General features: G+C 50.4%; 2 protein-coding genes and 1 long non-coding RNA gene across 4 annotated transcripts; 2 read left to right on the top strand and 1 right to left on the bottom strand.

Annotated features, from left to right (window-relative positions):
* Positions 1–3,679: 3,679 nt before the first annotated feature.
* On the top strand, positions 3,680–9,760 carry LOC310689705. Its single transcript, XR_014517603.1, has 2 exons — positions 3,680–4,941; positions 5,466–9,760. It is a non-coding gene; the product is annotated as an uncharacterized lncRNA (long non-coding RNA).
* On the bottom strand, positions 4,976–14,687 carry SKIDA1 (SKI/DACH domain containing 1). 2 transcript variants are annotated; one of them, XM_083467421.1, is made up of 2 exons: positions 13,747–14,687; positions 4,976–12,702 (listed from the first exon to the last, which is right to left on the bottom strand). In XM_083467421.1, exon 2 carries the CDS (start codon positions 12,509–12,511, stop codon positions 9,830–9,832), a length of 2,682 nt encoding a protein of 893 aa, XP_083323547.1. In that variant the 5' UTR covers positions 12,512–12,702; positions 13,747–14,687; the 3' UTR covers positions 4,976–9,829. The 2 variants fall into 2 exon arrangements, with proteins under 2 accessions (XP_083323547.1, XP_083323548.1); XM_083467422.1 differs by having other exon boundaries at positions 4,976–12,699.
* LOC310689696 (uncharacterized protein) lies at positions 12,279–18,379 on the top strand. Its single transcript, XM_083467602.1, has 3 exons — positions 12,279–12,364; positions 14,697–14,995; positions 15,755–18,379. The coding sequence occupies exons 2-3, from the start codon at positions 14,736–14,738 to the stop codon at positions 15,849–15,851; spliced, it is 357 nt and encodes a 118-aa protein (XP_083323728.1). The 5' UTR covers positions 12,279–12,364; positions 14,697–14,735; the 3' UTR covers positions 15,852–18,379.
* Positions 18,380–24,347: the final 5,968 nt, after the last annotated feature.

The following is a 24,347-nucleotide window of genomic DNA, read 5'->3' as shown; positions in this document are numbered from 1 at the left end:
AGTTTACACAGTTAATAGCAGGCTTAATGTGAGGTGGAAGAGATCTGAGATTGCTTTGGTAGTTCAATCATATAAGTACAAGGTGAGCGTTTTGGTGTCTAGGAAGAAAAAAAGTCAAAAAGGCCAGTAGTGTTTTAGAGGCGAATTTGGTTTTTTTGCATGGATCTATTGATGCTTTTATTCTAATTCCTCCATTGGAAAGTTCTGCTCCTAACACATGAAAGTTCATGCCGGTTACTTAGTAAAGAGCCACGTCGTTTTTGTTGTTGTTGCTAAAGTATGGAGGCATCTTCCTTCTGTGAAACTGCAGTATGCAGATCTTCCTGGGTTCAAGGGAACTTCTTTTCAAAACAGGCTCAATCAATCAATTCATGTTTTAAGGGGAGAATAAAGGCCCTTCTTTATATTGTATACTCAGATCTCTTATCTGATGCAAACAGCCTATCATCCCCAGTGACCTAGGGAGTCAAATATAGTGGGCTGCTTTTCCACTTTGCTCCAAGATTTTTGCGGCACCAACGCGTGCTCCGTTCCGGGTACACAAAGCAAGTTTAGAATTTCCCCCTCCCCTCTTAGCAGTCAACAATGTTAATGTCCCACTATCTCCATTGGAGACAACTTAAAAGCATTTCTCATAAGGAAATGGTCAGTTTCAAGTTGTCCAAGGTAAACCTGGTGAGGTTTGTAAAATACTCCGTAACGTTAAACTGCATATTCCCATAATTTGTAATGGCTAAAGCTGTCTAAGAAACAGGGGTGATTTATTTTTTATTTTTGTACATTTACCCGAAAGAGAACTAGACTTGGCCTCATGAATACAGGGCTGGTTTGAGTACCACTGACCACTTAATGAGATCTTAATAACATGAAGCCAATTTGTTCAAATGTTATCTATGCTCTATAGATTATCATTTAACAACGCATCCTACAGAAGAATCTTGTACAATATGAAAGGGTGCTACTCTTCTATAGTAGGGTAGGAAAAAAGCTACATGGTAAGTTATGTTGGGTCCTATCTGTCTTTCTGATCCTCTGATCTTACATTTACTTGGAAACAAGGCTCATCAGGGTTGCTTACCTCCAAACAGGGGACAAGCGGATTGCAGCACAGAAGGAGAAGTCCTTATGAGATTCCTGAAACTGGGATTTCCCCCCTCCCCCCATCTCCCCCTCTCATTGTGATTTAGCCCAGCTAGGTAGTAAGCTTGTTTATAAGACTAAATGAATGAGGATCTGGCTGAGCGATGCTGACCCTGAGTAAATAAACAGCATTCACATTTATGGTGGGGTGGTTTTTGTTAAGTTGCAAATATTTCTAGCAAAACTGGGATGTCGTAAGGGGCCCTCACCGGTCTGTGACACAGAAAACCCTTAAGATTCTCTCTTTTACACACGCGCGCACACAATTTACAACGATGCTGAGTGGCCTGGATAGAATTCGCCGCAGAGGTAGCAGCGGTGACGGTGCTGTTCCCCCACCGGTTTTGCTGGGGGGAGAGAGAGAAGGAAAACGAAAGGGACGGCTGTTTGAAATGCAAAGGGAGGGGGGGATGTGAACTGACCCGAGCGACAGTTTAAATGGGATGGTTTATCTCTCCAGTATTTCTGAGCAGCGCTTTCCCAACTGGCTTGTGGGGGCAGATCTTTCGCCCTGAGCCGGGGAAGAGCAGTTGCAGTGGAAACGAAATGCAGCTTGATGGAAGTATCCTGTTTAGGGGGAAATGGGCTGCGCTGCCTCACAGCTCTCCTTGGGGCGTGTTAATAAAAAAAGAAAAGAAAAAGAGGGGACGGGGGAAGCGGTTTTGTTCGTGTTGCGATCTTTCCACGGCCTGCCTCTCGCATTCGCAGCAGTTGGAAACGGCCGCCGAAGTAAATAACGTGCAGCGTCGGCGTCTTAACTTCTTTCCTGCCGCCTTTATCTCAGATATTGCCGGGGGGGGGGGGGACAGGCAGAAGATGAGATCTTAACGCTCAGTCTAGTGGGGGGTGGTGAGGCGAGCAAGTGCCGGTTGCTGCTGCTGCCGCCGGAGGAGTCCGGAAGACAACGAGCGAGTTTGGGCGTTTTGAGGCTCAAGAGGAAAAGCCCCATAAAAGTAGAGGGAGGCACGTACATTTCATGGCAATGTGTATTTTGTAATATACAGACACACGTGCGCCGGGAGGGCGGCTGGAATGGCGCGCGGAGTCGGTGGATCAGCTGCTGCTGCTGCTGCTCCTTCTTTTGAGTCTGCGGGCTTCTCATTTTCCTTTGAAAGCCAGAAATAGTGAAAAGCTCTCACTGGCCGGCAGCTCTTTGGGACAGGAGAGCTTCTGTAGTTTTCACGGTACAACCCTCCCCACCCCCAAAAAATAAAATAAATCCTACCCATCTGAGATTTTTTCTCTAAAAACAAAGCCACTTAAACCTTTTTTTTAAACAAACACACACACACACAAAGCATAAAAATCAGTTGGCTGAAAGAGCTGAATGCTGGACGGAGATAGCCACGTTTTCCTCAACGTTTGGCAATTTATTTTCCGTCGTCCCTTTTTTTTTTAAAGTGGCTTGTATTTTGCGATCTCCTGGAGGCGTTCGCCAAAAGCCACGCATGTTTACTTGATGGGCGTTTGTTGTTAGCTTTTAACAAAGGAGAGAAATCAAAGACCCTCGTGCATGTTCCCCGCTGCCATTTAAATAATTCTCCGGTTTTCTCTCTCCCTGAAATGTGCGGTTTCTTTCCTTTAGGGACCCCTGCAATCCTCCGACTCCGAACTTGGAAAAGACGGCCGAGGCCTTGTGGTTATTATTTGTTCTAGTTTTCTTATATGTGTGAACTAAGAAACATTTTCAGCCCCGAGAAATTCAGAGCTGTTGCGTGGTTTTGCTCTTGCAAAACGCAGCCTCCTTTTCCCACCACCGACGTTGGTCCCGAATTGCTCTGCGGGTCCGATTTTACACCTCAGTCCTAAACACACTGAAGCGGAAGCGGCCTTCCTTGACTACAAGGCAACTTACTCCAGAGTAAATAGGGTGTGCGCGCGTGCGAGGGCTCACACAGGAAATGTGTGGGACTTACTTCCGAGTAAATGTGGCTTAGCTTGGTGTTAAGTCGTTGCATCAAAATGTCTCCTTCAGCAAAGGACTAAAATAGTTGTAACTGAATCTTTTCCAGGAAGCTGCATCAAAGAGCATCTATGGAGTTGCAGAATTGCAAATCTGCCCTTAAAATGTGTGTGTCTGGTCCTGCATGGAATCAAGTTCCACGTATTGCATTCCGGGCCTTCCTAAACAAACAGCACCTTTGGAGCGGGAGGGAAAAAGAAAACTGGGCCCAACCATTTCCTTCCTTGCTTTCGGCTCGGCCATGGCCGATCCCAGCCTTGGCTCTTTAAAACGAGGCGGCCATTTACTGCCCCCTTATTTCACCACTGACCAGGTTAGCTCATAAAGCTATTCACACGGCACAATGGGGATTTTCTCAACAATTAACAAGAAACAACATAATAAAGCCATTGACAAAGGCCCGGCTATTTACTAGAAATTAGGCACTCTTTAAGAGACCAGTGCGTAATTTCACACACTTTACAACCTCCCAGTGCATTTTCAAACACCAGAGTAAACAACCTTGAGTGCACTTTTCGGCTGAAGCTGTCGCCACAACTGGCCAATTGCCTCAAAACTCCCACCTCACCCCTCTCTCTCTCTCTCTCTCTCTCTCTCTCACACACACACACACACAACCACCCAGCTCTGTTTTCCTTGGAACAGTTTTAAATTGCAGAGTGAATGGACTCGGAGAGCCGATCCGCTCCAAACACTACAACCCCCACCCTTCCCTCTACCACTCTGATCTTCCCCATATTCCTTGCGAGCAGCGCTGCATTTCTCCCCCCATCCAAAGGTGCTTGGGCTCAAGCGGGCCGGGGAGTCGCCTCTTGTGACCCGGAAGCCCAGCTCCCAACTCTGCAGCGGCGAGCTCCGGCCCGGGCCCGTTCCTGGGGAGGGAGAAGGAAGATGGTGCGTGGAAGGCGGCCTTGCGCCGCCAATCCACCCCGGGCCTGACATTCAGAAGCCCTGCCGAATTCCTCGCGGAGCTTTGCAAGGCAGCAAATCCTTGCGCCCCGTGGATGTCCCCTATTTGTGCGGCGAGCAGCGCCCTTTCTGTTGGTGCACGAAGAGCCGGCCCGAGGGTACCCATTGGGGAGCCCTCTTCTGAATCCTCTTCGCGGGAAGGTGGGCGCGACCGAGGGGACCTTCTGTTTCAGGGCGGGCGACCCGGAAAAGGCCGGTGTGGGAGCGAGGCCTAGTCGGGAAGGGGAGCCGCTTTGGAGCAGCTGGAGAGGCGAGAAGGCGGGAGACGAGAGGAGACAAAAGGGAAAGGGAGAGCGGCCGGTGGAGAGGCCAGGCCCGAGTGGGCGCAGGCCCTCGACTCGGCTTTCCCTCGCCTCCTTCCTGCAAACAGAAAGGCCACCTTGAAGTGGGGCTCCGGGCCGGCCCTTCCGCCTCGCCTAAATGAGTCGGTCCCATGTCGGGGGGAGAGGAAGAGAAAGGCCAGGCGACACCAGGAGAGGCCGGCCGGGGCGAAGCACCACAAGGAGTTTTTTTTTTTCGAGCGCGCAAGATGGCGACCAGGAGAGGCCTCCGGCTACCGCTCCTGGCCCACGGAGCTGAGGGGAAACGGCACTCGCCGGCCACCGCCGAGTCCGCCGGGTCAGTTGCAACCTGCGATGCTCCCGCAGGAAAGCAGCAGAGTCGCTTTCCCGAGGAAGGAGCGGTGAAACTGGGAAACCAGAGACCCCCGGACTTGGCGCATATGCGCTGCGCAGGCACTTTCGTCAAAGAGGAAAAGAAGAGCAGGGAAGCGTCGCCGGCTTCCCACCCAAATTCCCAGCCCTGTTTACAAACACAGCTGTTGTCGTAGATTTGCAAAGCACCCTAAAAGCCACCAGCCGCGAGAGAAGGTGCAGGCAAAGGAAGGGGGGGAGAGAGAGAGCAGGGGGACGGAGGGAGGGAGGGAGGTGGTCTCGGCATCTGGAAAGGACAGAGCGCCTTGTTTTTGAAACTGTCAATTCTCTCAACCCCTATTGTGAGAGCTTCATGCAAAACATCTCGGGCCTTTTAACGCTGGGGCTTGTGAGGCCGCCTCAGATTGAAAAGGAGAGGGAGAGAAGAGAAGGGAGGGGGAAGCCAGGGCAACGCAAATAATTATATTGGAATAGACACACGCACAAACTAACTGCAACATACTGTGTGTGTGTGTCTATGTAGATATCTGTGTGCGTGCATATATATGTATATGCATACGCACACACACATATATACACATATGACAGATATTTGGGAATTGCCCTTCGTTTAGCAAAAATGCGGAGGGGGGAGGTAAAATCCTTGCCTTAGTGAGGGCTAAGAAAAGCCCATGATCCCCCCGCCCAGTTCCCCCCTCAATCGTATTTTTATTAAACACGCTTGTTGTTGGAATCCCTAGGAGGAGATTTTGCCAGTGCCTGATGTTTGCAAGGGCGATTTAACAAGGTAGATTCCCGCTCTTTGTCCTGCTTCTATTGGAAAGGAAAATTGTTCTATAAGCTTCTGCTCTTTAGGAAAGTTTCTGCTACCCCAACGGATTTGCAGTTAAATCATGAACTTTTTTTTCTACAACGCAAAGCATCTTAACCGTAAAAAAACCACAGCGAGCAGCACTTCCTGTGTTGTATCTGTTTTTTTCCTCCAAAAGGCCACTTTTGAGCACAACTCCTCTAAGCACGCTCACACGTGTAAAGTGAAACCAAAACATCGCATTTCTCTTCTTTCTGCAGAAACTTAAATTTATTGGCAACTAAATCTGATAGAGCATCATCCCCCTTTGTAAATTGCCAAGGGAATGATTGAACAACAGTCTTCATACAACAGACAGCAGGACTTTCCTTTATTACTGCATAGTGGTGTTTAGAATAAACAACCAGCAGTGAGATCCCCCCCCCATTTTTATTTTGTATTGCCACTGTAGTTAAGTATGGGTGGACTTATAGAGACAATCCCTTTTCAGAGTAAAGGGTTGTAAACTCTGTGTTACATCATTTAAGGCAATAGACCTGGTTTTGCTGAAAGGCATTTACACATGTTCCCTTTTGAATGCTAGATATATAGTCCATCGTTTCCTTTGTCTCCAAGAGCAGGGGGAGAACACTTCTCAACACATTTCTCAATAACATAGCAGCAACTCTGTTATATGCTTCATAGATGAATAATATTTGTCGGGGTATTATTTTTTATTGCCAGATTTTTGTTGTGGTGGTTTGGTTTGGTTTAGTTTAGCCCTAAGAACTGGAAAGTCTGTAGAGCCATATCAAATGGGAAATAGAATTTCTCTTTCATTTCAGGTTAAATTGAAAAATTATATATGTCCACTGCTGCTTACTAAGAGGTATTTTACAGAGAGGACAAAGAGACATTCCTAAACCCAACAATTTGTGCTGAACACCACAAGCCATGTGCTCCAAGGCATTCCAGCTAAAGGCAATGGGATTGCTCTGAAGCAATTTAACTGGGTTGTGTATATGGAGTTTGACCATCAGTCATACTCTAATAAGAATCCACTGGACCAGTTGGAATTGTTAATTTGTACAAAGGAAAATACCTAGCAGAATTGCAGGCCTCCCTCTTTATCCTTGGATCTCCCCCCCCCCACCCTCAAAAAACAAAAACAGCTTTCACTGCCAACCATGAAGCAATAGGTCTTCCTGCCGGTCTTGAAGTGAGATGGACATGTGATTATATTTAGGATTTTGGAGTATTATTTGGTAGATCGGTTTCTCTCCTGCCGCCTGCCTCCAGTGCAATTCTTTGGACAAAACTAGGCTAAAAAGCTACGCCTTATGAAGCCTTTGGCTCAACACTGTTCATTCTGCAGCTTCTGGAAAGTGCAGCTAGCGAGTAACTCTCTGAAAGCTACAGGGGCTGAGGTGTCAACAAAGCACAATTAAAAATAAAAATAGTGTCTCAGACGTCTGAAAGTACCACAGAGTCAACAATGTGGTGCTTCAGTCCCCATCAGGGTTGAAAAACTTTCCCTGTTCTCTCTCTGCCATTTTCTATGGAAGGGCCAAAGTGGTGAGGAGCCTGCAGGCCCCATGGAGTGGAGAAGAGGCCACTTTGGGATGGGCAGAGGCATGTTTGACACGGGGTGGGGGTGGAGAGCTCTGGAACTCGGCCTCTAATGGCAGGATGATTTTGCCATGAATAATAGTGGAGTGTGGGGGGGAGCATTGGCAAATCACCCCGCAGCTTGCTAAAGAAGCCAGAGTGGGTGCCTGAGGCTGGGAGACTTACGCAAACTAAGTATGGCCTTTTGGAGTGACATAAGGCTGTAATTTGTGCAGCTCCAGACACAGACTAGCCTATAGCAACATATCTCCCTCCCCCATTTTGAGACCATCAGATTTTAACAGAGCAAGTTAAATAAGTAATATACCACCATGACTGATGATTGCAACTGCCCGACCTGACGTGAAAAACGTATGAGTATATCTGTTACGTGTGCATATACACAACACACACACATATATCCTGCAGGAATTTCTTACAAGGAGTGGAAAACCCTTACTCATTTATTTCTCTCCCCATGTGTTTAAAAAGAAGATCAAATTAGCTAATGTCTGCTTGGAAGATTTGGGGGGGGGGGCGTTATCACCAGGGGCAGGAATTTAAAGACCTTAAGGAAGAACAACAAAACAAGCCAAGGATTTCCATCTTAAAAACATTGGCTCTGAGGCCCAGGGCGAAACATTTCAAATGCTGATTTCTTTTGTGATTTAGTAGAAATCATTATGTTGAGATTCTTCTATAGGTGAAATCCTTGAGAATTTGAATTTAGAAAGAGAATCTGTTGGCATATAAATGCTAAATTGGTGAGAAAGAAATTGCCCAGGAGCTGGCAGTCAATCCCAAAGTGCTGATTCAGCAACTCTGTGTCAATACTTTCTCAGCCTTTAAACTTTCGGCTAAAATCTATTTAGCTTCCCTTCCCTGCTGTCTTCCACCAACATGCAACAGCACTGACAACTGCCTCACACTTGTTTGTTTTTATATCGCAGTTTTATAAAGAAACAGCAACCAGCCTCTGGAAGCAGAAGTCCTTCCAATCAAATCCCTACACTTTTCTCACACAGACACAGACATTCCCTCTCGCAGAAGAGTCGGAAACGAGCGAGGAACCCTACAATAAGTATAAAATCATCATCGCTTTTTTTAAAACAGTGTTTTAATTGAAAATAAAGCTAAAGCATGCTTTTTCCAACAGTGCAAATTTCCATCATTTTGATTTACTGCTTCCATCATCACAACATATTACACCAGCATGTCTTACCAAAGGCTCGACTCTAGAAGTCTGCCTGCTTCAACTCTGTCGAGGTTTAAGTGCAAATATAGACAATTGCCTCTGATTGTCACGTGCAGTAGAAAATGATCCTGCTACAAAGATAGGGTGGTTGGGGAAAGTCCTCTTTTTTTTCTTTCCAGAGATGTAAAGAAAACAGTGACAAGTCCTGGTTTAAAAAGCCTGAGTTTAGGTGCCAAAGTAGCCACCAAGAGTATGGGGTTCTTCATTGATAATATCCCTGCCACTGGGGCCTCTGTTGCACTTAGCATGCTGAATGTGACTGCATTTCCTTCCGATTCCCTCCAATGGGAGTGTGAGAACCTAACATTTTTTCTGACTTTGCAAATCTGGGAGGACCAGATTTTGAGAACATCCCCCCTACACACACACACCTGCAAACCTTCCAATAGAAACACAGCTCCAACCCAGTCCCACAACAAAACCTAATGATTGGAAGGCCCCCTCCTTGAGAGTAAAATTTACTGGGAGGCAAATCCCATTGAACGTGGGGTAGAGCAGCTTCCGAGCAAATGTACACTGGTTTGGCTGGGTTGAGTACTGTAGCCGAGATAGGCAATCGTGGCCAACCTGAAGGGTTCAAGGTGAAATAAGAAGGCAAAGAGTGGCATGTCCTTTTTTAGTCTCTCTTTTTTTCGTCCTAAAAAAATGCCCGACCATCTAATTCCAACTCTCCCACTGGTGACCCGGAGACACACGCACACTCCCAACTGCAGAGTGCAACTTCTTTTGTGGAAAGGACAGGTGGGGAATTAAAACATAACAATGAACCCTCCGCAATAAAGTAGAAGGCATTCCCAGCAGAAGGATAGTGAATTCTCCCTGTGCAACCTCTCGCTGAAAACAAAACGAAACAAAAAACCTTGTACGGAACTGAACATTTAGACTTCCTGAATTCGAAATCTAGTGCATTTACACGTTAATGGCTCATTCGAATTGTTATCATTCAACTTTAAAAAAAAAAACATAAACCAAACATTTATTTGTAGCAGTTGGAATTGAGGTACCAGGTGCATTTTGAGACAGTAAAGTGTTCCAGCTTTAGCAGATTCCACTGAGGTGGTTTTTTTGTTTGTTGTGTGGTGTGTGTGTTTTTAATAAACTTGGAAAACTTTCGCCTGAAGTAGTCTGTGGAATGTTAGACCTCTTTCGTCCTCCTCGTCGTCGTCCCCCTCCCTTCCCCCCACGATGGGTTTTCATGGCAAAGAAAATAGTAATCCGGTTTTATTTTCGTCGTCCTCCAAAAATAGAATAAACCAGGATTCCCCCACACCATAAAAAAAAAAAATCAAAATCAAATCGGATGTGATGAGGGGCGGGACCAGCATCCAGCGTAAGATTCTCGAAGGTCAGGAAAAGAAGTAGTTGGGGTCCCCCCCCAAAAATGAAAACAGACCAACAACACAACAGCAACAACAACGACCATGAAGTAGGGTTCCCATTCAATCTCTCTCTCATGAATGAAATTTCCTGAATTTGTGGCTGGGTGGAAGAGGTATTGCTGAGCCGCCCAGCTGCCATTTCCAGACAGGATGGGCCTTGGGAGGCGGCTGCGCATCCCTGGCGGTGTTTAAGGTGTAGGCTGGCAGCAGATCCCCGTCGAGGCCCACCACCAAGGAGGGCGGGCAGGGAAAGTTGCCCATGAAGCTGAAGGGTCTCTTGACGGCCGAGGCGACGTGGCCGGCCGCCCTTTTGCGCCGGCTGAGAACTGTCAAGTCGTCCAGGGCGCCCTCGGGGGCGTCCAGGAGCTTCCCGGCGGGCAGGCGGGGGCTCCGGACGGATTTCAGATTTGGTTTGAGCGGCGCCGGGCTGGGCAGCAGGGCTCGCTTGCCCAGCACCAAAGTCCGGTAGTTCTTCCTCACCCGGGCTCCAAATTTGTACTCCCCATCCTCGGGTTTGGCGGCGGCGGCGGCGCCTAAAGTGCAGGAGGCGAGGGCCTGGCTCGACGGGGCGGGCTGGCCCGGGGGGCTCAGCGGAGGGCTGGGGGGCTCGTCAGTGCAGCAGGCGGGGTCTTCCTTGGCTGGCAGCAGAAGTTCCTGAGGCTGGTGGGTCGGGCTGGGTGGCGGAGACGGCGAGGGCCCTGGTTCGCCGTCTGCCTCCAGCTTGTGCTCGTCATCGCTGCCTTCACATTTGAGCGGGGGCTGGCTCTGTCCCTGAACGGGGAGGGCGCCATACTCGGCGTTGGCACTGCTGTCCTCGACTTTAATCTGGGCAATGGGCACAAGGGGCAGCGGCTCGGAGTATTCAGCAGCAGCAGCAGCAGCAGCAGCAGCAAGCACCTCGGGCTGGCTTTGGGAGGAGGAACAGCCCAGGCAGGGGGTCAATGGGCGATGGGGCTGGGGGGCCTCTGGGAGCACCCCAAGAGCAGCAGGAGGGCTCTCTGCAGGAGCTGGAGGAGGAGGGGGAGGAGAGCGGGTGGGCCAGCCTCTCGCCGCGTCTCGAAGGAACCTTGGCTGTGGCAAAGCGTGGGGCGTCTTTGGGCTGGGTGAAGGGCACCCCCGGGCCAGGCAGGGGGCGGCTTTCAGGTCGGGAGCCTTCACGTCGGGCGAGGGAGAGGGACACCCGCCGCCCCTTCGGACCTGGCTCAGCTCCCCAAAGCAGTGGCAATCCACACCGGGCTCGGTTTTGGGGACCCAGCCGGCGGCGGTGATGCCCCAGTCCTCCTCGGGCGCCTCGGCTTTGATGCTCCGCGCGGGTCCAGGGAGGCTCTCGTCCCGTCCAGCCGAGGCGGGGGTTGGAGGCAAAAGACTGGCCGGAACCCCCGCCAGACCGGGCGGCTTGCAGAAGCTGGTGCGCCTGAAGCGGATGCTCTGCACGGATGCTTGGCTGGAGCCGGAGCTGGAGTCCGATTCGGAGCTGCTCTCCTCTTCTTCTTCCTCTTCCTCCTCCTCCTCTTCCTCCTCCTCGTCTTCCTCCTCGTCGGAGCTCAGCTCGCTGGAATCCGAGGCGTAGCTGCCCTCCTCGTCCTCCGAAGACCCCGAATTGCTGCTGCTGGTCAAACTGGAGCAGAAATCGGAGTCGTTGGCCGCGTGGTCCGAATAGGAGCTGGAGTCGGAGTCACTGCTGTAGGAGGGCTCCGGGAAAGGCGGCTGGGGCGGCGCCGGCGCCAGGAAGCCGTTCAAGCCCGGCAGCCTCTCCAACGAGGCGGCTTTGGGGGGCTTGCCGGCGCGGGGCACCAGCAGCGGGAAGCGCCCCTCGGCGGCTTTCTTCCTCTTGGAGCGGCAAGCCAGAGCCAGCGGGCCGCTCTCCGACGTGGCGGCGGCGGCTGCGGCTGCTGCTGCGGCTGCTGCAGCGGCGGCGGCGGCGGCGACGAGCTTGGGTTGGCTGGCAATGGCGGCCGAGGAGTGGTAGTAGTAGTGCGGGTGCTTGGAGCAGAGCAGGCTCCGAAAACAAGGCGCCTCCGACGCCAGCGAGACGTAGCGCGGCGCCAGCGGCGCAGTTTCATAGTTTGGCGACCCTTTGCAAGGGGATCGCGCCAGTCCCGGCGCGCTGGGCGCGGGCGATTTGCTCCAAAAGTGAGGTAGATCCGAAGCCGGTAGGAAAGCGCCCGATGCCGCCGCCGCCGCGCGCCACGCTTTCCGTCGGCGGCCGCTGCTGCCTCCGCCGCCGCCGCTGCTGGCCAGAGGCGCGGCGGCTCCATTCAAACCCAGCCAAAGTTTACCGCCTCCTTTCCAGAAGGCCGCGTAAGGGTCCGGCCCGGGGGCTTCTTGGAGGGCCGCGGCCCCCTTGCGCTTGGTCCTGAGCACCCTCTCGGTTTTGCACGACGTGTAGAGCGCCTCGACGTCCTCGCGGGAGATGAGGGTGCATTTGGCGGCGTGGAAGGCGATGGAGTTGATGGCTTTGAGCTTGCGCAGCTCCTGCAGGTCGCAGTGGTGCTTCTGCACGTTGAGGTGGTCCATGCGCTTGTGAACCGTCGTCCGAGGGATGTTCTTCAGCAGATCCGTGAAGACCTGCGACAGCGCGAACATCTGCTTGCCCCGGATCACCAGGTAACCCAGGCGCACGCCGTCCACCTCCTCGAAGCCCGACTTCAGGTGGTCTCCCATGGCGCGCGCCTCAGAGCAGTCCCGGCATCCGGGCAGCGGGAGGGAGCATAAAAAGGGGGCGCCGGAGGGGCCCCCCCAACCGCCACACATGCACGCCGCACCCCGGAGTTGGAGCCTTCGGCGGCGGGAGGAAAAGGTGTGCAGCCGGCGGGGGCGGATGGAGGGGGTGGGGTGGGTGGCAAGGAAGGAGAAGAGATCCACGCGAGAAAAGGCTATTTATATATATATATATATTTAAAAATCCTCAGCCAGGTGCTGGAGCGGGGTCTCAAGGCATCCTGCTGGAGGGAAAAGAACAAAGCCTGTTATACCCGATCAAACTTTAGGCGGGGGGCGGGGGGGGTTGTTGGAATCAGGAGAGAGAGAGAGAGAAAGAAAGAGAAAGAAAAGAAGAAAGGAAGAAAGAGGGACTGAGCGCTATAGGGAGGGGATTTTTAAAAAATCCAGGTCCTGGAAAACTGCCTTAGGGGATTGGGCGGGAGCGATTGGCTCGCTTGCCCCCGGTGTTTCTCGACGGCACTGAGGCAGGCTGGCTACCTGTGCCCTTTGGCTGGCGGCTTCCCCCCACTGCCCAGCCAGGATAAAGGAATGTGAGCCAAAGGGGGCTGTGCGGAGACGAGCCGAGCCACGCAGCCGCTCTTCCCGCCGCTGCTTTCGCTCCAAATCAAATGACAGAGGGAAGTGAGCTGGTCCGGAGACACCTTCATCAATTAATTCCCCTCAAGCCAGCGCTGATTGGACACTCCTGACAGGTGATGCAATAAAAATTGATATTCCACCCCCTTCGCAGCTCCCCCCCTCCAAATCTCTGGCTAATTAGCATACTCTTAGGCTCCTACCTCCCCTCCCAAAGTAAATAATACTGTTAGTATATAAATCTTTCTATTAAACAATCCGGAGCTCCCAGCCAGCCCACAGCTCGCTCTCGGCGGCGCTGGCGACTGAAGGACCGGGTTTGGAAGCCCTCGGTGACACGGGTTTTGTTTTATTTTTTTGAAACAAATATAAGAAATAAATGGAATTTGGAAACCTTCTTGGGGTTATTTAGTGGGGATAAAGTGCGGGGGTGGGGAGGACAGAAAGCTGTTTCCCCCACGATACGAATTCTGTGGGTGTAAAGATTGGAAGGGGGAGCTTTTAAGTAACCATTTTAAAGGGGCGCTTATTCTGCAATGCGTGTCAAAAGGAGGGTTCCTCAACTGGTATTCCCCTTCCTTTGGCTTGCAAGCATAGTTAAACAAAAAAAAACACCAAAAAAACCCTGGGGTTTGTCTGACGTTATTTTGTATATTTCTGTGAACGACTCGGAAAACGAGAATACTCACGTTCGCTAGCTTAAGTCCCTTCTTTTCCTCTTCCTCCTGGTCTTTCTCTCTCACTCTCACTCTTTCCGATAGCTAAGTTGGTGCTACTGGGGGTGGGTGGGAATTATTTAGGGCTGCGTGGTTATCCTGAGCTCCAGCCCCGCAATACTGTAACACTTTTCTCTGAAATTCTGCCTGTAATATTGGGGGGTGGGGGAGGGGGAGAGGAGGGGGAGAGGAGGAGGTTGGAAGAGAGAGGGGGAAGAGAGAGAGAGAGAGAGATCGGGACGCGGGCTCACGTCAGACCCATAACAAAGCCGAGATAAGCCAGCAGCAAGGTCTCTACTTTTCCACAGTTCCCCCGTGCTAGCTCCCAAGGTGGAGGGAGTCCCCCCTCCGGTCCGCGCGTCCACGCCAGGATCGCCTGCGTGTTGATTGCTTCCAGCAGGGGGAAAAAGATGGCAACAGAGCCGAGAGGAAAGCTTGGAGAAGGAGGAGGAGGGAGGAGGGAGGGAGGAAGAAGGGGAAGATTGCAATGGGTCACAGGGATGCTTCTGACTTCTAGGGTGCCACCCTCGCTAGAACTTCCCTGGAGGCTGAGGGTTCTTTCCCTCCCCCTCCCCCCTCCCTGCGGTCCAGACGATGAGACTGCAGCCCCCTCCCCGCCGCTGGAATAGTAAATTCACTGAAGGTGTCTGGGTGCAAGGGGTTTCCTATTCACACGTTCGGTGTCTGAATGTGGGTGCGGGAAAGAGGCTTGCCCTCCCCCCCCCCCGCACACTTCCATCGCTCTATAGAAAAGGCTCTCTCTCCCCCCCTTACAATTCCAACTTTCACCTTTCCCAAGTGGCGGCCGAATATTTTCGGCTCCGTGGACAAAAGAGGGGTGGGAAATAAGGCCCAGCCCACGAAAAACTTATACTGTCTTATTGGAGGGGGGGTGTTTGAGTGTATTATTCCCCCCCTCCAAGCCCTTCCGTCTTTCGGATCTATCCCAACCCAACGGCAAAATGACCAGCAGCCCGGCCCGATTCCCCGCATCTAAGCGGCTGAAGCCCCAGTCGAGCCGGAGTCGAATCGGCGTCGATCCAAATCCTGCTAGTCCGCGGGGTTGCGGTGGATCGCAGTCGCTAATCGATTCACGCCGAATTCCGGCCAGAAGCACAAAGTGGCTGTGTCTTTGCCGAGAGGAGCTGGCGGCCAGAGCCAAAATGAAATGCATCCCTGTGCTCCAGGAAAACCACTGGGATTCCTCGGACGAAGAAACAGGGTGTGTGTGTGTGTGTGTGTGTGTGTGTGTGTGTGTGTGTGTTTGGGGGGGGGGCGGAAGGTAAGAAGAAGATGGCCTGTCTTCGAAGGCCATGTGCCCCACTGATATAGATTCCCATAGTCCTATGCCCCATAATATGAGCGGCTGCAGAATGATTACGCCGGAACTGGGAAAACGAATAAGCAAGTCCACCAACAGAGCTCAGCAGTCCAGTCCCGTCCCCACAAAAAAACTCATCCTGTTTCCCCCCCCCAAAAAAAAAATCCCCTCCTCTTGCTTTTTTTGGTGTGTGTTGATGATTCATTTTCACGGTCGTTGTGCATGACTAGGTAAAATTCAGCCGGCGATTTCTCCCTCTTCCAACCGCCCCCCTCCTAGCTCCCAGTGTGAGGACTGAAGGGCCAAGGGGTGCTGGCGAGCGCCCGGAAATCAAGAAAGTCCGTGGCCTCGCCTCTCAACTCAGCCTGGGCTTGAGCAAGCCGTGGAGCTCGGCTGCTGCTCGCCAGACAGAAGGCGACACAACTTGCACGCAGTGACTTCTTCCCTCCGAGCTCCAAGGCCCGGTTCCCTCTTGAAGCAAAAAACTGTTGAGAGAGAGAGAGAGAGAGAGAGAGAGAGAGAGAGAGAGAGAAAGAAAGAAAGAAAGAAAGAAAGAAAGAAAGAAAGAAAGAAAGAATTTATACACACACACCCTTGTCTCAAGGAACATCATTCCTATATATGTGTGGGTGTGATTATATATAATGTTATATATTATAGATCTCCCTTGAGACAAGAGCGAAAAGGAGAGCCCGGTCCAGGGTCTCGTGATAGTACAGCCCTTCCAACGCAATCGAAAGGCGGTGGCGAACAATGAATGGAAGGCTCCTCGCAGCCCCAGTTGAGCTCCGCATCTGGCTGCCTTCGCCTGTGCGCGTTCCTCTTCCCCCTCGCGCAGGAGACATCGCCTCTCATTCTGGAGCTGCAAAGCAAAGTTTGGAGGGGAAACAGCTGCCTGACTGTTTTATTTTGTGTGGGGGGGTGTGTGGGGGGGTGTAGAATGAAGCGAGGAAGAGGGAAATAAAGCGGTATCAGCTTTTGTAGGGTTAAGCAATGGGGACCTTTCAGACCCCTCTGTTCTCGGTCTCCTATTCCCCAGGATGGCAGCCGTCGTCTCGTGCCCCCCACTCCCGGCACACACACATCCCCACCCAACGCTGCTCCTCCCCCTCCTCCTCCTATTTTGATGCTGAAGGTGATGGCATCCCTGACAGGCCGATCCACAAAGTAAATGAAGCCCGAGGTACTGGCTTTAAAGTTCCGGCGGATGCCTCCCTGTTTTGTCTATTTCGCAAAGTTGAGTTCTAAAGTCGTGGCTCGGTTACTTTTAGCTTCCCAATTGGCACAGGCTATACAACCAAGTCACCCCCCCCCCCTTGCAAAGGGTGGAGTACTCCGGAGTAAAGAGGTTGTGGGGATCTCAGCCACAAAACAAGCGCATCCAGACTCAGAGACAGAGCCACATCCATTCTGCCTCGCAAACTCCCTCTCTCTCTCTCTCTCTCTCTCTCTCTCTCTCTCACACACACACACACACACACACGACTACAGTCGTCTGCTTCTTTGGCTTCTTCAAGCTGGGTCCCCAGTTTTTGTTTGCTTTAAACATCGACGTTAAAAGCAACAAAATGGGGTGTGTGTGCTTTAAATAGCTGCTTTTCTTTAGCAAATCGACATTTCTACCAAGGTACAACGTTAATTCTCTATTTGAAAAAATAAATCGTGGTAACAACTGTGTGTGTGTGTGTAGGACTAGATCAGTTAATAAACAAATAAACACGCAAACACACCAAGACAGAGATCTTAAGGAAATATTCAATACACATGGGAAAGGCACACTGGAGTCGAGTTGAAACTCCCCCACCAGATTCCCTCCCGCAGCCTTTTGTTCCTTGAAACTTCTCCATCTTGAGTTTGCGGGGGGTGGGGGAGGGGAGGAACCTGCCAGTTTTCTTGTGGTCATCAAAACACACCGCTGCCTATCCGGGATCTTCCTTGCGCACTTCGGAAGTCGATCCTCGTTTCCACAACTCCTCGCGGACCGAGGACCCTCTCTGGAAGCAAAAGGAAGGCCGAGGAGGTTTTTCCAGTGGATTCGCAGGCAGGCATACCGAAGCTAGCAACAGTTTTGCAGTTTCAGATTATTAACGTGAGAACGCACCCTCCAAAACACACAGCCACACACGCTGGGGGAGCGGATAGATATTGGGGTGTGTGAAAATAAGGTGCCTGTTGTCGGTGGTGGTCAAAATTATGCGAGACTTTACTGATTTCCCTGAGTGAACAACAGACGCCGGCAGCGTTCATAGAGGAAAATCAAAGGCAGTACAATTTCTCGGCCCTGCCACTGAGTCCGCCTCTCCAGTCCTGCTACGGGGGATTCCTTGAATTCAAATGCAATTTTAAGCACGCTTTCGGGGCGGGATGGGGGGGGGGGGAAACCCTAATTAAACGGAGTGGAACTTCCTTCCAAGTAAACGTGCTTTGGCTTGGACTACTAGGCTTCAATCCTAAAACGCTTAGTTGGAAGCAAGTTGCTCTGCAACCCGCGGGACTTATTTTTCCAAATACCAGGAAGATCTCTGTATGTTTGCAAATCCTGCCGAAAGATTTAGGAATAAATCTCTGCACAGCGAAAAAGAGTTAGGTTCACTGCATTGTGAATCTGGTGTGTGTGTGTGTGTGTGTGTGTTTGTGGGGTGGGAGGGTGTGTGTTTTACCTGAGGCTGAAATGTGGCCTTCGTTTTCTTTCTGGCGAAACAGATAAGGCTACCGGTGGATCCATATACCAGTTAGACGAGAAAATACTTGGATTTTAGGTCGTCTTGCAGCCTGGAAAGCCTTTAAGTGAAAGTCTTCGAATTTAAGCTGATTTAGTGATACTGATTTCAGACATCAGTCCTGGTAGTTATGAATGGGACGCGGTGGAATTAATGGAATCAATAATTCGAAAATCAATTAGATTGAATCGGGTTCAGCCTTTGGACAACAATTCAACTGGGTTGTGGATAGCGAGAACGCTCATGAGGCATTTTCCTCTTCTCACCTCCGAGAGAGAGAGAGAGAGAGAGAGAGAGAGAGAGAGAGAGAGAGAGATTATCAATCAAATGTGCTCCTTTTCCCATCGAGTAGCCCCAGTCTGTAATGTATACCCTACCTTAGATAGGATTTCTTTACCTTAGATGATATTTCAGTCTGAAGCACTCTTGGCGAACGACAAACCTAATTAGAAAATAACGAGGAAAAATAATATTCCTCACCCAATGCTGTAAACCTATTCCCATTGATCTCAGATTGCATAGTTGTTGTTTTTACTCTGTAGTATTAAAAATATATAGAAGCTCCCTTGTATCGCTGCTTTTTTTGGGAAAGGGGGGTTTACTGGGAGATGAGTGTGTCTGCGTTTGAGAGAGGGGGGTATATATTTGAAAACGCCCTCTGAGGTTGTGCTTTGATATATTTTCATTGTATTATCATGACTATGTTTAAACAGCCCTGCAATCCAGGCTGACCTCTTATTTCTGGGGCAAGTCACTCAGAGCACCATTTACAGCCCTTTAAATGTTTACTTGTGAAATGCAACAGCACTTTAAGCTTCTATTTTCACGAGGTCCTCGAATTCTCCCTATCCTGGTGCATTTTCACACTACAACAGCCACCTCCAGACTATTTTATTCTTGGTTATAACCCTTTCCCGATTGGCACAGCTTATTATTCGAGGGTTATTCTGCATATAATTATTATAATCATTATTATTTTATTTCAGAGGTAAAAATATATCATTTCCCAACCTAAATTAGATTTTCAGAGTTGGTGCGTTGCCTGTAGTCCCCCCTATAATATATCCAGGGCGGATTGGGGGAGGGGAAGAAACAGTTGGGGAATATGGCAAAGGGACCAAAACCTGTCAAAAGGGTCATTCAGCTCCCCATATTATTCAGCCAAACCTAAGTGCAGACTTTAAAAAAACCCTCCACATACACTTATTTTAAAAAGGACAAGCATAGACACCTTTTGACACATTACAGCAATACCCAGTATAGTTAAAGGCTTTGCGTGGTGTGAGGGACACTCCAAGACCCATAGCTGAGTTCCTGCAACACATCACACTGTGAGTTATATCTCTGTAAACAGAGCAACAATTTATAGTGCTGTTGAGGGCTGCTTTGTTTTCTCACATGGACATATCTTCTTGCTTTGCAAATATCAGGAAAAGAGGTTTTCTTCTCTTTCATCGTCAAATTTTCCCCTAGAAACTTCGCTCATCCTTGTTGTTTTTAAACCTCACTTTTAAAGAAGAGGTTTTTTGGGACACAAACTGCCTGCCATGTTGCCTACTGACCCATAATCAAAATGCAGTGACCTCCTACCCTTTTTTTGCCCCTTGACCCATCCCGAATTCAATGCAGCCTTTATAAATTTGCAAATCCTTGGACGTAAAGGGGGATTTGGGGAGGCTTTGTTCTGCGAGGATCCTAAAAGTGTGCATTTTTAATTAGACACAAAGGTGCAGTAAACAAAGACTCAGGGACACGCTGGTGTTTCTGACGTACAGGTGGGCAGAACCCCCCCTCACACGCCTGGACTCGATTGCAAAAGATATATTGCCCACCCCAAACGCCCCCTCCAAATTGCCGCCAAAAATAACGCTCCAAAAATTGAAGCAAGCAGCAAAAGGCAATTACAAACGCACACGAGATCCAAAGGGTTAGGGATTGCACCAAATTAGCAATGTGGTACAAATCACTTTCATGACGTAAGGAATGGCCAGGCCAGAGTCTTCCAGCGTTCCTCATCTCTAAGGACTGTGGGGATCCTGATGACCCGGGGAGGGGGAGAGAGCGAGAGGGAGGGAGAGGGACGGAGAGAGATTTGATCTGAAGCTACAGGCACATTCCCTTATCTCCCTAGCTATCAGCCAGTTTAAAGGACACCATAATTACGATTGCGATAAAAGCAAGACAATGCCTGCCTATTTGGGCTGAATAAATAAGGAATGTTTACAACTGTAGAATGTTTCAGTGGCAATTAAAGGCTGGCAAAGAAAACCTCTCCTTCTGCCCTCAACCTTATTTACTCGGTTTTGCTTTTATTGCAATCTTTTCATTCCTTTCCTATGCAGCAGATCACCCTTTTAGAAGGGTGGTAAAGAGGAAATGGGGAGCGTTACATGAGGGACAGAAAAGACACCAGAGACGCCTGCTCCATATTTGTTGCTATTTTTCTTCATTTCTCCAGTTGCACACAGAGAGCGAAACTTTCAGGTCTAGCCATAAAAGAGCCGGGACATCCAACGCGGTGTTACAATATGGCGCTGAGGGGGCTATGCTCATTTCCACCCACAACCAAAACCCAAAGATGTTTGAGGGGCTTCAGAAGGTGTTGGTGGACAATCAGCGCCTTATTTCCTCTCATCCTCGGAAACCGAAAATCCACCTCATTTGCTAAGACACAAAGATCTATTCAACTATCCATTGTATCAGCAAACCTCATCATAATCAGATTAAATGCAGGTTTGGACACTAATACCTGCGAGGCTGAGCATTAAACATCGCCTGGAGTATGCAGAAATCAGTGAATGGGCTTCTTTTGCTCGCTTGATCATCGCGTTACCAAAATAGTAACACCAACAGCATTTCCTCTTAAAAACAAAACAAAAAACTGTTCCTCCTCCTCCGACACATTTTCTCCCAGCTACAACCATAACCTAAACTTCTCAACCTCGTTTTCTACCGCCGGCTCATTTGTTTTTATTTCGAGATTCAAAACTTTTGCCACATGGGGTGAGAGCAACAAGGGTAGTGGGTTTCAAATGCAGGCAGGGATCGGCTTTTAACACATTCGCTCTTAAGGAATTAATAAAGTGCAAACTTTTTCTTTCTTTCACGTTAAACTCTCACCGGGGAAGGTTTCCTTATTTAAAGCTAAGGGGGGGGGGGGGACATGTGCGTATGTGCGTGTAGTGGCGGCGGCGGGGGGCATCCTAGTGTATATTTGCAGCTCTCTGGCTAGTTCCAGGCCCCCTTTCCTTTTGAAAGTTTTAGACCTTCAATACCCTCGGATTCTACTGGCAGACTTAGGATGGCCTTGGAGGGTCCTAAACGTGACCATTCACTGAGGCGGGGGGCTACAGCTTGCAACAACGTGCTCGGCAACTTAATCTTGCCCCAAAATGGGAAGAGCGCGCAAAAGAACGGAATACAAACTCTCTCTACATCTCTAGTCCCTTTCTAAGGTGGATTGTGTATTTTGCAGCCGATGGGAACGTCTGGATTTCGCAGCAAAAAGGAGAGAAGGTAAGTGTTTTATCCTTGTAGCCGCCAGTTCGTGGAGAAACAATGCCAGAACAAAGGGGACCACTTCTCCCTCTGAAGCGTTTTGCATTTTCTTCCTCCATTTCTCATCGAGGAGACACTGAGGAGGGGGAAGGGAGAGGCGACTCGCACAACTTTTTCGCTTTTAGATAAGAAAGGCTGGAGCGAGCGGGGCGTTTGAGAAACTAGCCACCGGCGCGCGGATTTAAATAACACGTCGACTACTCCAAAGAGAAAGGGAGAAGGATCCCAGCAGCAGCCGCCGCCTCCTCCCTCGCACCGCCTGCAGCAAACGGGTCCGCCGCCAATTCAGCGGCGCTGAAACTGGAGAAACGGCTCGCGCCGCCTCGGCCGCGAGAAGAAAAAAAAACAACCCAAACACCACCTAAACCCTCCCTTCCGAGGGCGAGCCGGCGCCTGCAGCTCGGCCGGGCTTTCCGCGTGGAAAATCGGATAGGAGCCGCGCGAAGGGACGGGGCTGCGTTTTAAAACGCAAGATCTCGCCGCCGCCTTCGGAAAAGCGGCCCTGGAAGGAAACGTAGAGAATATATCAGGGTCTCCCCGCCCCCGATCGCGGGGAGCAAAGGAGAAAAAGGGCTCGGCGAGGTTTGTGCGGGCGCGGGCTGAGGAAGGCAGCGCGCCTTCACCAACAGCTCTCCTGTTTGGGGTTTTGTGGGGCAAGGGAGAAGCGGGAACTGGAGGCTGCAAGGTCCTTTGCAGCCGAGAAAGCGCTTCTTGCCTCGGCGGGAGCAGGAAGAACCCGGGGCCTGGTGTGGCCCAAGCTCAGAAAGCGGAGGCGGCATTGCCTAAGTTGTCCCCCCGCAGCAGCAGCAGCAGAGGACCCCCCCCCCCCGTCCAATGTTTATAGCTCTCCCCTTCGGCTGCATTGTCCGGGAGCAGCGGGGGGAGGAGACTGGAGAGAAGTAGCCCAACGTCTCCTTACGCCAATGTAAGGCGTCGCTGCCTCCTTCCCCCCAGAGAAGAAGAGTGGCGAGGAGGCAGGCAGGCAAGCACAGTTAGCACGAGGAAGCCGATGCAGCAGCAGCAGCTTCCCTTTCCCTCTCTCGCCTGGGCTCTTTCCATTCATTTACCCGGGCGCAGGGGGCGGGGCCTGCGGGCCGGTGACCTTTCACCTCCTGCCTTCCTGCCTTCTCCTCCCCCTCGGCGTTTCCTTTTGCCGCTCGGCCATTTGCTTACCCAGAAGCCCGCGCGCCGGGCGCGCTCGTGCCGAGCTCGAGTCTCTCGTAATCGCCCCTCTCGACCCCGCCCACTCCGCTTCTCTCTCCCCTCCCCTCCCGGGCGCGCGGCTTCCAATCTCAGGCCGGCAGGCAGCTCCTGGCGGAGGCCGCTGCTGCAACTCCCCGCGTGGACGCTAGGGGCAGCCGCTTCCAAGGGAGGGTGCTCTTTAGCTGCCCGCGGGAGACTTTCTATGGATAATAATAATAATAATAATAATAATAATAATAATAATAATAATAATGGTTCGATAACGCCCTTTATAAAACAGTTCCAAACACTAATTTTACGGTCCCACTGACACTGGTGCAGATTACTTTCAAGTCACGTATTCAACATCCGGTATCACTGTCCACGTTATTATAGGTAATTATTAATTATAATTTCCGACAGCAGTAATTAATTGCATTTATTGAACACAGCTAACGCTTGTCATAAATCAGGATTATTTACAACGATGACGGTAATGCGGCTGAAGGAAGAAGAAAAAAAAAGAAAAGTTCCTGAAAGTTTAGGCAGGGCGATTAAAACTGGGAGAAAAGGAGGGGAGATGGTAAAGGATTTCCCCTTCCATAAGGTAAAGAGCTAGACTTCAAAGCCCCCACATCCCGCCCCCAATATGGGGAAAATGTAGTTGAAGGGAATACTAGGGAACTATGAAGAGTCACGGCATTTCCTACTCAGCATCTCCTGCCCCAAGTCATCATCTCCCCTCCCCCTTCCCCCAAAAGCAAAGGGATGGCTTTGAAGAAAAAGGTTTAGAACTCTTTGTTTCTGCTTTTCTTCCTGACCATGTGAGTGAGGCGGGGTTGGGTCGGTGGGATTGGAAAGCAGCAAAACAGGTCACTGGGTGACTTGCTTCTTCATCCTTCAGCTTTTAGCGTCTCTCTCTCTCTTCGCCCTAGAAAAATGACACTCCTGGGTTTCCTTAAAAAGAATATTTTAAGTGGGAAAAGAGGGAGGGGGACACACGAGATCGAGGACTGTTTTAATGGTCTAAAGCATGAGGGGACTACCATCAAATGGCACAGCGTTTCACTCTTAAGAATATCTGAATAGATCAAATCCCGTTCGCCCCTCCTTGGAAGGCTGGGAAGAAACAAGTTCTTTTAACGAAGAGCTTTAGAACTTAAGCTAAAGCTGCAGCCGAGAGGGAAGTGTTTTTCTCGGCCTTGCTTGCGGATCTGCAGAGCTTGCAGCGTGGCCCAGAACCGGTAGCGTTCAGATGCACGTGCAGCAGACAGCCCCGGCCATCTGCAATATCTTCAGATCGCTGCCTGCTTTTTGTTTTTGTTGAAGCCTTCCCAACCTGCGAGATCACTGCGAGAACAAAGTGCAGGCTAGGAGCAGGCGTGGGCCGAGCTTCCGGAGGGCTCTGAGACGGAGGAGGGGGAGGGAAGAGGTGCTTCTGGGGACAGCCTCCCAAATCGCAGCTTTCCCCAAAAGCAGCAAGACGTAGAAAGTGGCGTCCCAAACGGTGACCTACTGCATACGAGCGGAAGGTTGCAGGGAGGACAGGAATCCATCCGAACAGCGAGGCGGGATTGTACTGCATATTAAATAAGAGATTTTACGAGGCTGGTTTTCGTTTGAAAGCATGGCCGTGTTAGGCAAATGAGTGTCAAGGCATTGCACACGGCTTTCTTGGGAGATTCTTGCCGGCGACATAATCGATACAAACAAATCATGTAGAAGGGAACAAAAAGATTCTCTCCCCGCGCCACCCTTAAATGGTAATAAAAGACTGAAGCTCCAAGAATTGT

The sequence above is a fragment of the Podarcis liolepis genome, assembly GCF_965112155.1.
Source record: "Podarcis liolepis genome assembly, chromosome: 12".
NCBI lineage: Eukaryota > Metazoa > Chordata > Lepidosauria > Squamata > Lacertidae > Podarcis > Podarcis liolepis.
This window is presented reverse-complemented; position numbering and strand designations above follow the sequence as displayed.